The sequence below is a fragment of the Silurus meridionalis genome, chromosome 17, assembly GCF_014805685.1.
Source record: "Silurus meridionalis isolate SWU-2019-XX chromosome 17, ASM1480568v1, whole genome shotgun sequence".
NCBI classification, from domain to species: domain Eukaryota; kingdom Metazoa; phylum Chordata; class Actinopteri; order Siluriformes; family Siluridae; genus Silurus; species Silurus meridionalis.
Genome location: NC_060900.1, coordinates 29043666 through 29058665, shown reverse-complemented (window position 1 = coordinate 29058665; position 15000 = coordinate 29043666). Strand labels below are relative to the sequence as shown.

The window sequence follows — 15000 nt, the reverse complement described above, 5'->3', positions numbered from 1 at the left end:
CCTGAGATAAACTCACATGGTCAAAGCTCATTTTCTCCTTTAAATCTACCTTTAAACCTGGGTGGGTGTGGCCTGGGGGTGTGGTCTCGGGGCGTGGCTGAAGCTGGTGCGCTTTATGTTTGCTTATTGCACCTTTAAGTTTTTCTTTCTTCAAATGCAAATGAGGTGGGAGGCGTGTCCAGAATCCACACAGTGTACCGCACCTTTAATTCCTGAACCGTTACTCGTTAAAGGTGAAGCCTGGATGGATTAAAGCTGTGTGTGTGTGTGTGTGTGTGTGTGTGTGTGTGTGTGTGTGTGTGTGTGTGTGTTAATAAACCAGTTTAACTCTCTACCTCTTTAACACTCAATTCAGTGTGTTTATTCATTTCATCTCCCAGTCCCCACCCACACACACACACACACACACACACAGTTAACCTTATTGTTTCTCTGAATTGTTTTTAATGAGTTTTTTTTTTTATTTATATAAATTTGTACATATATTTTGTACATTTAATGTGAACTTTGTGTTCATGTGTGGTGTAGAAGGTCAGGGGTAAGTAGAGAATGAGGGCGAAACTTTTTTATTTATGTTTATTATTTAGATACACGTTACCCAGAATGCAGATTGGCTGTTAAAGACTAGGCAGGGTTGCGTGGGTCAGTAGTGTGTGTGGATTGGGACACGAACACAGTGTGTAAGACTTTTGTGTTGTTTGTATTTCCTTCACTCTGAGGGAACAGAGTTCTTCATAATCAATAATAAACAAAACCTTCAAACCCAGAGAGAGAAAAACACTTGCACAGGGGATCTTTTCCTGCAGGGACAAAGGAACCGTGTGTAGGGAAGCGTGTGTAGGGAAGCGTGTGTAGGGAAGCGTGTGTGATGAACACAGAGGTGATCTTACAAATGATAAAACTCTGTAATAAAGGACCAGGAAATGGAAAATGAAGACTGGAGCACTTCCTATGTTCCTGTTTGTTTGTTTGTTTGTTTGTTGTAACATCTGAATATTATATGGTCTGTATTTTAATTTCACACTTGAATGTATTAAATTTAATTTGTAACGTCTCCAGTGTAAAAATAAAGACTGTTATATTAACATGAGCACAAACTTCGAGTCTCACTTCCTGTCAGCTTCACGAGCTGGAATATAAAAAGCAATTCTACATTTCATCTCAAAACCGTTTTTCAGATTTTTGAGTTTTGCAGGTTTTTGATGAAGAAAGCAGAAGTGATGTTTAAATTGAGGTGAAGATTCTTTCACAGAAAGTAAACAAAAACCCTGCGTTTATTTAAGCAGCAATAAAATGAATCCTTTATCATTTTTCCCTCAGCTTCACTGTGTACTTCATATAAATCAGCTTCAGATGAAACAAAGCTGAAATGCCACTGAAGCAGCACAGGGGTTTCATCCTCATGTTAAGATTTTAGCTGAAAATAATTAAATCTAATGATAATTCAAATAAAGCTAATAAGAGGAGAAGCGTGAACTCAGGAGCAGGTTTCCTCCACATAACCCAGAATTCACCCTATTATACATGCAACAAAGAAACTCTTCATCAGAAAGACGTTTTAATGCAACTGAAACTCAAATTGCTTATTATATAAAAACATTAAAAAAGATTACAAAAAAACATGCAAACAGTAAAATAAAGTTCAAATAATACAGATTGTAATAGTTTGTGTGAAAAGGAATTTTCTGGGAGAAACTTTATAAACTAAACAAAAAAATGTTTTACTTATAAAGAAAAATAAGATTTAAAAAGAGCTTGATGTGGGGATTGAGCTAACAGGCTAACTAGCAAAATTCTGAAAATATAGCGAATTCTATGTGGAATTATGTGACACTTGGCATGTATTAATAATGTTTTTATTTTATTTTAATGAAAAATAAATAAATGAAGAATAAATGTAACAACTCATCAGCCAATTGGCTAGCAAACTAACATTAGCTAGCTAGCAGTTTGTTAGTTGTTAGCATGTTAACTAAGTTATTAAACTTTTTTGTTGTAGACAAATTATTTAATTATTTTACTATAAAAACTTTCCTAACTTGTTTTTATGAATAGTTATTATATAAAAGTGCTTTTTGTCAGGTGTGTCTATTAGCGGCTTGATTTTTAGCCAAAATTATTACGGTCATGTGATGAAATTTTGGTCTCTGATTAGTCAGTACCAACAGTAAGTAAATGAAACAGTAGATGGCGCTGTTGATCTCTGGTCTGTTCAGTTAGCATTAAATGTATAATAACTCATTATATTCAACAAAATAAAGTAGAATACAAATGATCCAACCAAAATGCTCAAAACAACGCAAACAGAAAATATGAGATAAAGGAATAAGTGCATACATAAAACTATAATTATAAAAAAGCACAAAATACTTTCTTTACATTCAATAAAGTTTTGACAGTTAAAGTGATTGATGGTGGTGGTGTTTCTGGGGTGCTGGTGGTGGTGATAATGTTGGTATTGGTGTTTCTGATGGTGGTGTTAGAGGTGGTGGTGATTTTGGTGTTTCTGGTGGTGCTGATGTTGGTGGTGGTGTTGGAATTGGTGGGGTTAGTGGTGGTGGTGCTTGCGTGTGTTAGGGAAAGTGGCGTTTTTGGTGATGGTGTTGTAATATAAACGGTCCTGATCATCTCAACACTGAGAGCCTGCACTGAAGTGGAAGGAGGTGAAGTGCCACGTCGTCATTTTAACAATTCATTCATTATTTATTTTAAGAACGTATTTGAGTTAAAATTGAACGTAAGTGAAATTCTAATCAGCCAGTGAGTGATTTTAACTCCTCCTCGGTGTGTTCTTTACACCAGAATAATAAAATTACACCAAGTTCAAAGTTCAAGTTTTTCATGTGTTTCAGAAAAACTTCAGCACTGAATGTGGAAAATCACTGCATTGTACACACAAACCCTTTCAGATTACTTTCAGTCTCACAGGTGTGTTGTTTGGATGTGTGTGTGTGTGTGTGTGTGTGTGTGTGTGTGTGTGTGTGTGTGTGTGTGTGTGCAGCAGGACATTATGTAACGTTATTGAACACCAGGTCTGCATCATCTTGGTGTTCAGGCTTCGTAATATTGTTTCCTGGTGACGGTGGATGTCACTCCTCTCTGCACCATCTCCACCTGACGCGTAACACTGCCACTCATCTGCTGTGTGACCTGTCTGCTCGACATCATAATACCTTCTGAGAGGAGACACACACACACACACACACGTTAGCATCAAGAGATAAAAGCAGAGAGACAGACAGCAAGAGACAGACAGAGAGACAGACAGCAATAGAGAGACAGACAGCAAGAGAGACAGAGACAAACAAAGAGACAGACAGAAAGAGAAAGAGAGACAGACAGCAAGAGACAGACAGACAGACAGACGGACATAGAGGCAGAGAGAGAGATGGACAGACAGAGAGACAGAGAGAGAGATGGACAGACAGAGAGACAGACAGGCAGACAGAGAGACAGACAGGAAGACAGAGAGAGAGAGAGAGAGATGGACAGACAGAGAGACAGAGAGATGGACAGACAGAGAGACAGAGAGACAGACAGGGAGACAGACAGAGAGAGACAGAGAGAGAGATGGACAGACAGAGAGAAAGACAGAGAGAAAGACAGAGAGAGATGGACAGACAGAGACAGAGAGAGAGATGGACAGACAGAGACAGACAGGGAGACAGAGAGAGAGATGGACAGACAGAGAGAGAGAGATGGACAGACAGAGAGACAGACAGGTTACCTGGGGTGGTGAAGGGTTCCGTGAACATGGTGTGTGTTGTATGTGTTGAGCTCTGTGATGGTAAATTAAACACTTCTCTCCTCATCACAGACTGACCACCGTACTGACCCATAGAACCTGTAAGAGTGAGAGAGAGATTTACATTTTAAAATCAGTGTGTGTGTGTGTGTGTGTGTGTGTGTGTGTGTGTGTGTGTATCATACCATCCTGAGACTCGATGGTGATGATTCCCTCTCTCTCCGGCCCGAAGCCCTGTGTGGTCTGAGCCTGAACTTTAAATTTATACGGGACATTTTCAGTCAGATCAGAGACGGTCAGGGACGTAGCCGAGTTCCCACTCAGCTGGAACGAGCGCTGATCTCCTGCACGAATAAAACAATTCTCGTGAATATCAGCTCAACTACAAAGATACAAACTCTGATAACTTAAAATAGTGTCTACTATAACCATTAACTCCTTCAACTGCAGAGACAAAAATCTGCAACAGATCTGTGCACTGGAACTAAGAAATGAGTCAAATTTATCTATGAAATAAAAGGAATTGATTTAGGAACATTGAAGCTGAAGTACTGTTCCACTCTGACCTCCACCATGCAGCTGTTCACAGGTGACCACGTAGCCCAGGATCTCGCCATTGGGTTTCCGTGGTTTGTCCCAGCTGAGCTGCAGAGTCTCGGGGCTCAGTGCGGTGAACACCAGGGGACCTGGAGCACTCGGTGTGCTTAGAGTAAATGAAGAACCTAAAAACACCATCATGTGAGATCAGAAATTCTGCAAGATGTATCTATTTATAAAACAACACTGGAATCTAGTCGTTTTTTTTTACCTGGCACGGGGCTAAGAGGGCTCTTGGGGTCCACTGCAGACTCGATGGTGATGACTCCCTCTCGCTCCGGACCCCAACCCTCCTGACTCTCAGCCTTCACCTTGAACAGGTACGACTGGTTGGGCAGAAGGTCCTGAACTACCACAGAGTTCTGCGCAGGGTTAGTGATGTCCATGCGCTTCATTTCTCCTACAGGATCGTTATGCACAAAGTCACACATGTAGCACTGTAATGAAAATCCTGTCAATTTTGATTGCAGGAACTCAGTGATGTTACTGACCTCCACTGAGGAGCTGGTAGAGAACACAGTATCCTGATATGGGCTTTTCGCAGTGGGGCTCCTGCCAGCTGACCTTCAGTGCTGTAGGGCCCAGAGCTGAAAACACCAGCCTGCTCGGGGTTTCCGGGACACCACGCTGCAGCCGAGTATCTAATAATAACAAACAACTCTTCATCAACATCGCTGTGTTTTTGTACTGACTGCAGCAACAGCATTATAGAAGCTTGAAATGAATCAGTGATGCAAGTTGCTTATATAACAACATACTGGTACAAACATTAAACATTAAATCTCTTCAACATTTGGTTAGAATTTCTTCAGCACTAGTTTAGTTATTCCAAGTCTGCAAACATTATATAGCACTGGGCCCTTATGGCTCCTGCACTGTATTTATCAACCAATCCATAGAGGAGTTTCTGCTACTAGATTCGGACTCCACAGTTTGGATTGGTTGCTCCATATCCACTCACCCTGGAGAACCCTGTCCAGGTTCTGCAGAGCTTCGTTGATGTCATCTGAGCGATTGTGAACACGGGAGTTCAGGCTGTAGCTGGTAGTTGTAGTCTGGCTGAAGCTAGAGCCGCCTAAAAGTGTGCCACCACAGGCCATGGCAGGGAAGTGCAGGGCAGGACGAGGTAGGACAGTGAGAGATGAGAGAGGCATGGCAGTGCATGGAGGAGAGACATGGCAGAGCAGAGCGAATGTTACAGGAAGAGTCAGTTAAGAGTTTAAGCGATAAGCAACCGAAGATTCCTGCCAAAAGCTGTAATGCTTGGCAGCCATTTACTTTAAACATGAAACAATGGAGCACTGCTTTTGTGCTGAAGCATTGATACACAAACAATACACACCTTCAGACAATCTACTTACTCAGAATGTCAGAGAATCCACCAGTCAAGTCACTCATCACAATGGAGTCTCTGATTCCATCACTGTCATAATAATTCCTGTTTTCCGAACGTTTTCTCAAGATCACGTCCTCGGTATGGATGTCATGTTTGCGAGGCACAGAATCTCCTGGAAAGGAATTGTAACATCAAGAGATTGCTGGCTATCAGTTAAGCAACAGTACCTTCAATTTCTCATACTAATTTATCAAACCTCTGGATGGAACGAAGCAAAACTTTCACACTCAATATACACTTTTATAATCATCAATAAAAACATTAGACGTGTGCAAACCTTTGCTGGTTATGTAAGTATTTGTGGTGCTGATGTTACGTGACAGGGAACCACTTCCACCACCTGGGAACAAAAACCCTTGATCCCATTTTCCATTCATGATCTGGTCTGTAGATACAAAGAGGGAAACAAATTAATATTAAGACCAAGAAAACAGGATGAATATTCCCCCTTCACTGAAAAGAGATCAGACTTCAAAACAGTCCCTCAGACATGTTCAACTGTTCTCATGTGAAAAAAAAAAAAGAGTTCCCATATTGGTGAAGAATAGAAGATCCTTCCCCCTTTTCAGGCACAGCTGTAGCAGCAGCAGGGTTTGTAGGACTAGTGACAGCATTAGCAGATTCTCTTGGATGTAAGCCATGACATTCATCATCTGCATTCTCGTTTGTTCACCAGCATTGGGTTTGCAAATGGGAGTTTTAACCAACAGTTTTCCTCGACACCAACCCAAAGCACGGCAGCAGCATTTTGAGACAAGCGAGCAATCCGAATCAAATAGATTGTATAGCATGGCAGCAGAGTGGCAGCAGGAGTAGGGGTATGCTGACATGCGGCCTAGCAGGGGACATGTTGAGATCTTCACCTTGTAGAAGGTTCTGGTAATGGCCACCTTGAACAGAATTCTCAAAACGGACACCATGTAGAGGGTTCTTGCAAAGGCCGGTTGGATGAGGGGACTGGGAATGAGCAGTGGCCAGAAGATCATCTTTTTCCAAAGTGCCTGTGCTTCGTGTGGGGATGACATCAGCAGGCAGTTTCCAGGAGACAGTACGGAGATCCAGGTCTGATCCAACAAGCTTAACGTGCTTCCACCGCTTGCCTTCAGTGTTCATGTGGGGGGAAGCAAGCAGAGCATGGGGGACAGGTAGGTAGGCAGGCTATTGTTAGTGACTACATTCAAGCAAAGCAATAGAGAGAGAAGAGGAGTCCCGTGTAAAGATCTGGATGTCAAAGGTAACTGATTTAGCAGAACCCAAACATGCATGAAGGTACTGTTGTAGTAGAACATAAGCAGGCATTACAAATCAAGCAAGAAACTGTATTTTCCAAAAAAGTAAATGAATCTAAACCTCAAATATTTCTAAGATATTTATGTTTTATAAACAATTCTGAATGTTGGAATCCTAGAAGTTGGGATGATGCTTGCACATCATCTTTCCACAGGAGGTTCAACAGAGCTTCCAAATGGTGATAATGAAAGCGATCCACTGAATAAGACTGAGAGAGCGTTTTAAATAATCCAGAAGTGCAGTGTTTAAGCAGAGTGTCCCTATTTAATCAGTGCTATGTCTGTAAAGATGAAGAAATCCAATCAGGACATTTTCTTTAGATGATAAATCGATGTTTTTGAAGAGCTAAAGGGATGCTAACAATGACTGAAAACCAGCAAGGGCATGAAAGCATGCAACAAGCAGGTGTTTTACTCACCTTCAGAGAACTCAGACACGCTAGGTCTGCTGCTGGCGGTGGGTGAACGAAGAACTTCATTACTGTACATGAGAAAGCTGTCGTAATCGTCACCGGCCTCTGCATCCACGATCGGAATGTCAGGAATAATGGGAACTGTTGGAGAAAAAAAATATAAATTGATGGGCATTCAGTATTCAGATTACACCTAATTATTTATAACCAACATGTAAATAATACATTTCTCAGGCTTACTGGACATGGGTCTGTGTGGCTGGGTTGCCAGATTGATGGTGGCGTCTCTGTATGGCCCCCATCCCACCTTGTTGCTAGCACGCACTTTGTACCGGTACGTCTGGGAAGGCTGTAGGTTCTCAATAAGCAGCATGCGTTTCTTTGGGTTGTCGATCTTCACCTTCTTATCAGGTCCAGTGGGTTCTAAATCAAATACAATCCAAATCTGATACATAAACATATCCAGCTGCAGACAAATATTAATCCAGGAATCGCTACACTTACTGCTGTCCTCATTGATGGGGGTGTAGACAACTTCATAATCTGTGATCACACCATTGGGTTCTGCTGGTTCTGCCCAGCTCAGCTGAGTGACAGTCGGGCCAATGACATTAAAAGCCAGACGGCCTGGTTCACTTGGGACTGCATGGAAAGGACACCACATAGAAATGGAAATAAATTTCAGGGGAAAAAAACATTTGTATTTTCTATTTCACTTCCCAACACACCTGAAGTAAGTAAAGTATCAGACTGGAATTTCGTGACATTTCTGGGATTTGATGCGGTTAAAGTAAAAGCTAACAGAGCATAATTAGCATAATCTTGGTGTGCAAAATGCTAAGCAGTGATGCTACAGAGGTACTCATGTTAAAATGAGATGATCTCACCATCCTCAAGAGTCTGGCACTGTACAATGTCACTGTAGTCTCCGTCTCCCTGAGCGTTATATGAACACACACGCATCTCGTAATCGCAGAACGGGTAAAGATTTGTCAATTCAGCATGAGTGCTTTTAACATCCACCACCTGAGCATCAGCTTCAGGGTCTCCATAAATCCAGTACTTCACCTGGAAGAGAAAAACATGAACACACACACACACACACACACACACACAGTGAAAGAGATCATGTACATATGGCAGTATTCCCTGTTTTTGCTATTATTACTATTAATGAGGGCAAATAATCTCTCTATTTTGTATAATCTCCTATTATAAATGTGTGTGTTACCTTATAGCCCTTGGCTCCAGACTGAGGGTTCCAGTTAAGGCGGATCTTTTTAGGGCCTGTAGCAACAGTTTCTATGTTGGCCGGAGGAAGGATTCGCCCAGTAGGAGATGAGGCTTTAATAGGATTAGTTCCAGACGTTATAAAGAAATCTCCTGTAACAGGAATGAAGTATAAACGATCAGCTGTGAGTGCAAACGCTGTTTAATTCCGTCATTAAAAATCTTTTTTCCGAAGTTGAACCTTCATGTGTGCTGGAACTCAGAAGTCTCAGATGTTTCCTGTCTGTTAGAATGAAATTTACAGAGTGATATTTTTCCAGAGAAAATAATTTCTCACCTTTAGGATCAATGATGTTGACCTGTGTGGTCTTCCGGTCTCGGACCAGGCTGTTAGAACTCGGGTCGTACAGCTCCAGCTGGAAGTTTTCTGGTTTGGAGGGAACCTGCTGTGTGCGAGTGTCAATCACGATGTTCTTCTCCATCTCTCCTGGAGCGAACTTGAGTGGGCCGGACAGGTTGAAGCGGGAGGAAATTGTGCGCCAGGTAACGGTGGAAGGGTTTTCCAGACCTTGAGTGCGGATCACAGGAACGGTGTAGAGCGCGTCCGATATGTTGAAGGTCTGAGTGCTGTTTTTGAACATGATCACGCTTGGATCTAACACACAGGGAGGGGAAATAATATTCATTTAATATTTATCTTATCGTTTGCAGGCCTGAAGGAACTTCCAGAGAAAACTATAATAGAATTTTGTCTTTCTTTGGTAAATCAAATGTTCATGAATCTGCTCGATTTTATTTTCTGTTGCTTGCTGCAAATATGTGCAGGATGGACTTCGGTGTAAACACACTGTTTTTGATGAAATCTATCTTTTCCTATTCATTTATTCTGAAGATGTGAGAAAAGCTAAGAGATTTACCTTTGATTGTTACAAATCCCTGACACTGGAGACTCCTTCCATAAACACCTCTTTATGATCTAAACTGCATGTCACTGTATTCCCTCAGGAGATTAGTGACTCATAAACACTCAGAGTTCAGTTATGAGTTATGACCGAGTGTCCTGGCAGATGATCTCGCTCTCCAGATCTGACTTGCATGTTAATTACAATAAATTAACGATCACAACTTCTGCACATCACTGATCTGAGCGGTTGACCTGGAGTGACCTTCACCTGGCTTGTCGGCGATGTTGATGGTGGTTCGTGGGTATTTGCCGAGTTTAGCACCCTGGCGTGGGTTGCTCAGATCCATCACAAACTGTTTGGGCTGTTTATCGATCAGGGAATCTCCCTCCCCGAGCTCCAACAGCTTCACTGGGACCATCTTCTGAGTTTCTCCAGCCTGGTACATCAGATCTCCATCCACTGAGAGGTAGTCCTGAAGGGTCCAAACATAATCACCTTCTCAGTTTACACAACATTCACAGGACACATCAGGGCAAAGTGCATTCCTCTGAACCTTGACCTTTGACCTCACCTTCTTGTCCTTAGCGGTGAGGTCACGGGTGCAGTAAGTGACCTGAGTGCGACCATCTTCGATGATGTCACGGCTAATTGGGATGTTAGCGACGCCGTCCTGACGGGAGAATGTGTACGAGGGCTGGAGGAACGTCAGAATGCTCTTAGCTGCAAATACACACACAAACACACACACAAACACACAAACACACGCAAACGCACACACACATTAGGGAAAGTGTTTAAGTTGTAGTGTTTAAGTGGTAGTGTTTAAGGGGGAAGTGTTTAAGGAGGAAGTGTTTAAGCAGGAAGTGTTTAAGTGGTAGTGTTTAAGGGGGAAGTGTTTAAGGGGGAAGTGTTTAAGTGGTAGTGTTAAGGGGGAAGTGTTTAAGTGGTAGTGTTCAAGGCGGAAGTGTTTAAGTGGTAGTGTTTAAGAGGGAAGTGTTTAAATGGAAGTGTTTAAGTGGTAGTGTTTAAGAAGTGTTTAAGTGGTGGTGTTTAAATGGTAGTGTTTAAGGGGGTGTTTAAATGGTAGTGTTTAAATGGTAGTGTTTAAGGGGGTGTTTAAGTGGTAGTGTTTAAATGGTAGTGTTTAAGTGAAAGTGTTAAAGGGGAAGTGTTTAAGTGGTAGTGTTTAAGTGGTAGTGTTTAAGGAAGTGTTTAAGTGGTAGTGTTTAAGTGGTAGTGTTTAAGGAAGTGTTTAACTGGGCAGTGTTTAAGGGGGTGTTTAAGTGGTAGTGTTTAAGGGGGAAGTGTTTAAGTGGAAGTGTTTAAGGGGGAAGTGTTTAAATGGAAGTGTTTAAGGGGGAAGTGTTTAAGTGGTAGTGTTTGAGCCTCACCGTGTTCTTTAATCACTGTGATATTGACGTGACGTTTTCCGATGGTTGCGATTCCTACAGGAACGTCGACGGCTTCCACCAGCAACTGTTTCTTATCATCATCCTCATCTTTAATAAAGAGTGGAACCCGAACATCCACAGACTCCACACCTCCTGCAGCTCCACCGCCCCCATCGCCTCTGTCACACACACACACACGCACGCACACACACACACACACACACACACACACACACACACACACACACACACACACACACACACACACACACACACAGGACACATTAATATTTTATATTTTACTTGCGATTCAGACTTTACTTACAGGACACCACTCCCTCACTCCATCATTCCCTCCTTCCCTCATTCTATCACTCCATCATTTCCTCCTTCCCTCACTCACTCTCTTCCTCATTCCCTCATTTCATCACTCCATCATTCCCTCCTTCCCTCACTCCCTCATGTCCACACTCCTTCACTCCCTCCCTCACCTCTGTCTGTAGCGACGGTGTAGAATCCAGGTACCACCTTCATCTCACTGAAATTTCCAGCCTGCACCTGTTTATCTGTCAGAGTCAGGATGTCGTGGAAGCTGGAGCGTGGAGCCGAGAGAACCGTGTCCACGATGGTGTTGTTCTGCCTGAAGAAGAGAAAACAAGTCTGAGAATTACTCTGAATATTTATAATAAATCTAAAACAACACAGACTGTAATCTGATGCAGGACTTCCTATTTATAACGTTACCTCTTCCCTGCATTTCTCTGCGTCCTGTGGAAAAGAATTTAAAACATCTGTTAGCAAATAAATGAAATAAAAAAATAAACACCAAAAAATCTACTGTAAATCAGCAAAATCCACAAAACCACACAAGCAGAATAAAACATGTGCCTCATTTGCATAGTGAAAACCACTTTCACTTCTCACACGAGGCTCTTCTGCAGGATCTCACCTGAATCGAGTTTTCTGCACTCGCTGAGCTCCAGGAATTTGTCTGTATACGTTATTTAGCTGAAAGAAATACAGAAAGGTCATGAACCTCATTATAATGCTCCTAATTATTATTCATTAGCATTAGTGATATTATTATGACAGTGTTGATGCAGTGTTTGGACTCCACTGAGGTACCGAACATGGTGAACAGGAGACTCACATTTTCCTCCACTTGCTGTTTGAGAGTTTCAGTGTTACGAGCTTCTGGGTGTGAAAGTTCTTCAGAAAACTGTCTGAGGAGCCGCAGTGTCAGAGGGAAATCAACTGCAGAGAAAGACAATAAACAAAAGGAAATCTTTGCAACCAAAAAGGTTTAATTTTAGTTATTAAACTCTTTCATGTGAAGGTTAAAGTAAAATAGAAATAATCTTTAATAATCATTGAATCCAAAATGTCTCTTTTATCCTGATTGTTGTTGCTCAGCTGAGAGATGTTTTGAGCTGATTTATGCTAATTAGGGCTAATATGTGGGAGGCGGGGCTTATGTGAACGCAATGGAATGATCTATTAGTCCTGCTCTATCTCTAAACTTCACTGCTAAGCATTTTGGGTAAAAGAGATTTCTAGTACTTCTCAGCTACGTTAGCATTAGCACTAGCTTTAAAACTATCAATGTGTTGGCTTCCCACAGAGGAACTCATCTCAGCTGATCAGCTTCATCTGGTCTGAAGAAGACTTTATTAAGACAAGATTAGTGTTAAGGTCTCACTGATTTCTTTAGGATTGGGTTGGGTCTGGTTCTGAGGATGGTTCGGTCCACGGTGGACGTTATCTTTCACTTTCCAGCGCACCACGTCTGTGCTCTTGGGCGGCCCGGTCCGGACCATGGGTGTGTCCAGGTGATCTGAGCTCAGCAACGACTGACGCAGCATGTAGTGATCTTCTTTAAATCCCACCATTCGACCTGCAGACAGAACCAGAACCAGAACCATGACTGACATGAAGAACACATCACACCATGTTTATTATATCCAGAGTGTGCAGGAGAAAAGTGATGAATTACCCATCGCACAACACGGACAGCAGGCACAAAACCTGGCCAAACACGCCTGAGACACACACACACACACACACACACACACAATATTAGTATGTGACTCAATCAGAGTGGGAAGAGTGTGTGAAGTGTATGATTGTGTGTGTGTAAGTGTATGAGTGTGTGTAAGTGTATAAGTGTGTGTGTATGATTGTGTGTGTAAGTGTATGAGTGTGTGTGTGTATGATTGTGTGTGTAAGTGTATGAGTGTGTGTGTATGATTGTGTGTGTGTAAGTGTATGAGTGTGTGTGTATGATTGTGTGTGTGTAAGTGTATGATTGTGTGTGTATGATTGTGTGTGTAAGTGTATGAGTGTATGTGTATGATTGTGTGTGTATGATGTGTGTGTGTAAGTGTATGAGTGTGTGTGTGTGTATGATTTTGTGTGTGTAAGTATATGAGTGTGTGTGTATATGATTGTGTGTGTGTGTGTGTGTGTGTGTGTGTGTATGATTGTGTGTGTAAGTATATGAGTGTGTGTGTGTGTGTGTGTGTATGATTGTGTGTGTGTGTGTGTGTGTGTGTGTGTGTGTATGATTGTGTGTAAGTGTATGTGTGTGTGTGTGTATGATTGTGTGTGTAAGTGTATGAGTGTGTGTGTACCTTGCAGCATGCACAGTATTTCCAGCAACACAGCAGCAGGAGACCCAACAACAGCATCAGGAACATGATGAGAGGAATCAACCAGAGAAAACCTCCAGGAGGACATTCTACACACACACACACACACACACACACACACACACACACACACACACACACACACACACACACACACACACACACACAATTTTAATACACACTGATCGTTTTACTTGCTATTATAAGTGATTCAAAAGGTAATGTGTATGTGTGTGTGTGTCTGAGATGTGTGTGTGTGTATGTGTGTTAGAGATGTGTGTCTGTGTGTTTGAGATGTGTGTGTGTGTGTGTGTGTGTGTGTGTCTGTGTGTGTTTGAGATGTGTGTGTGTGTGGGTGTATGTGAGTGTTTGTGTGTGTTTGATTTGTGTGTATGTGTGTTTAAGATGTGTGTGTGTGTGGGTGTTTGAGATGTGTGTGTATGTGTATGTGTGTGTGTGTGTGTGTGTGTGTGTGTGTGTGTGTGTGTGTGTGTGTGTGTGTATGTGTGTGTTTGAGAAGTATGTGTGTATTTAAGATGTGTGTATTTGAGGTGTGTGTTTGAGATGTGTGTGTATGTGTGTGTGTGTGTTTGTGATGTGTTTGTGTGTGTTTGAGATGTGTGTATGTGTGTTTAAGATATGTGATGCGTATGTGTGTGTTAGTGATGTGTTTGTGTATGTGTGTTTGAGATGTGTGTATGTGTGTTTGATATGTGTGTATATATGTGTGTGTTTGTGTATGTGTGTATTTGAGATGTGTGTATATGTGTTTAAGATATGTGATGCGAATGTGTGTGTTAGTGATGTGTGTGTATGTGTGTTTGAGATGTGTGTATGTGTGTATGTGTGTGTTAGTGATGTGTTTGTATATGTGTGTTTGAGATGTGTGTATGTGTGTTTGATATATGTGTTTGTATATGTGTGTGTATGTGTGTGTTTGAGATGTGTATGTGTGTTTAAGATATGTGATGCTAATGTGTGTTAGTGATGTGTGTATGTGTGTTTGATATATGTGTGTGTGTATGTGTGTGTGTTTGTGTATGTGTGTTTGAGATGTGTGTGTATGTGTGTTTGAGATACGTGATGTGTATGTGTGTGTTTAAGATGTGTGTATATGTGTGTATTTAAGATGTGTATATATATATATTTGAGATGTGTGTGTGTTTGAGATGTGTGTGTGTGTGTGTGTGTGTTTGTGATGTGTGTATTTAAGATGTGTGTATATATGTGTTTGATATATATGTGTGTGTATGTGTGTGTGTGTGTGTGTGTGTGTATGTGTGTTTGTGTATATGTGTGTTTGAGATGTGTGTGTATATATGTGTGTGAGATATGTGATGTGTATGTGTGTGTGTTTGAGATGTGTGTATGTGCCTGTGTTTGAGA

General features: G+C 41.7%; 1 protein-coding gene across 1 annotated transcript in view; it reads right to left on the bottom strand.

Moving 5' to 3' along the window:
• Positions 1-248: 248 nt before the first annotated feature.
• itgb4 (integrin, beta 4) overlaps positions 249-15000 on the bottom strand; it is a 26277-nt gene continuing 11525 nt past the window's right edge. The window contains 27 exon segments of the mRNA XM_046872149.1: positions 249-3176; positions 3728-3844; positions 3931-4089; positions 4312-4467; positions 4554-4742; positions 4834-4983; positions 5304-5417; positions 5704-5850; positions 6016-6123; positions 6602-6838; positions 7447-7581; positions 7681-7863; positions 7945-8082; positions 8328-8508; positions 8672-8823; positions 9008-9325; positions 9843-10047; positions 10147-10295; positions 10967-11119; positions 11122-11145; positions 11458-11606; positions 11711-11734; positions 11916-11974; positions 12117-12220; positions 12666-12860; positions 12960-13005; positions 13597-13705. Coding sequence (XP_046728105.1) covers positions 3052-3176; positions 3728-3844; positions 3931-4089; positions 4312-4467; positions 4554-4742; positions 4834-4983; positions 5304-5417; positions 5704-5850; positions 6016-6123; positions 6602-6838; positions 7447-7581; positions 7681-7863; positions 7945-8082; positions 8328-8508; positions 8672-8823; positions 9008-9325; positions 9843-10047; positions 10147-10295; positions 10967-11119; positions 11122-11145; positions 11458-11606; positions 11711-11734; positions 11916-11974; positions 12117-12220; positions 12666-12860; positions 12960-13005; positions 13597-13705 — 3826 coding nt within the window. The 3' untranslated portion in view covers positions 249-3051.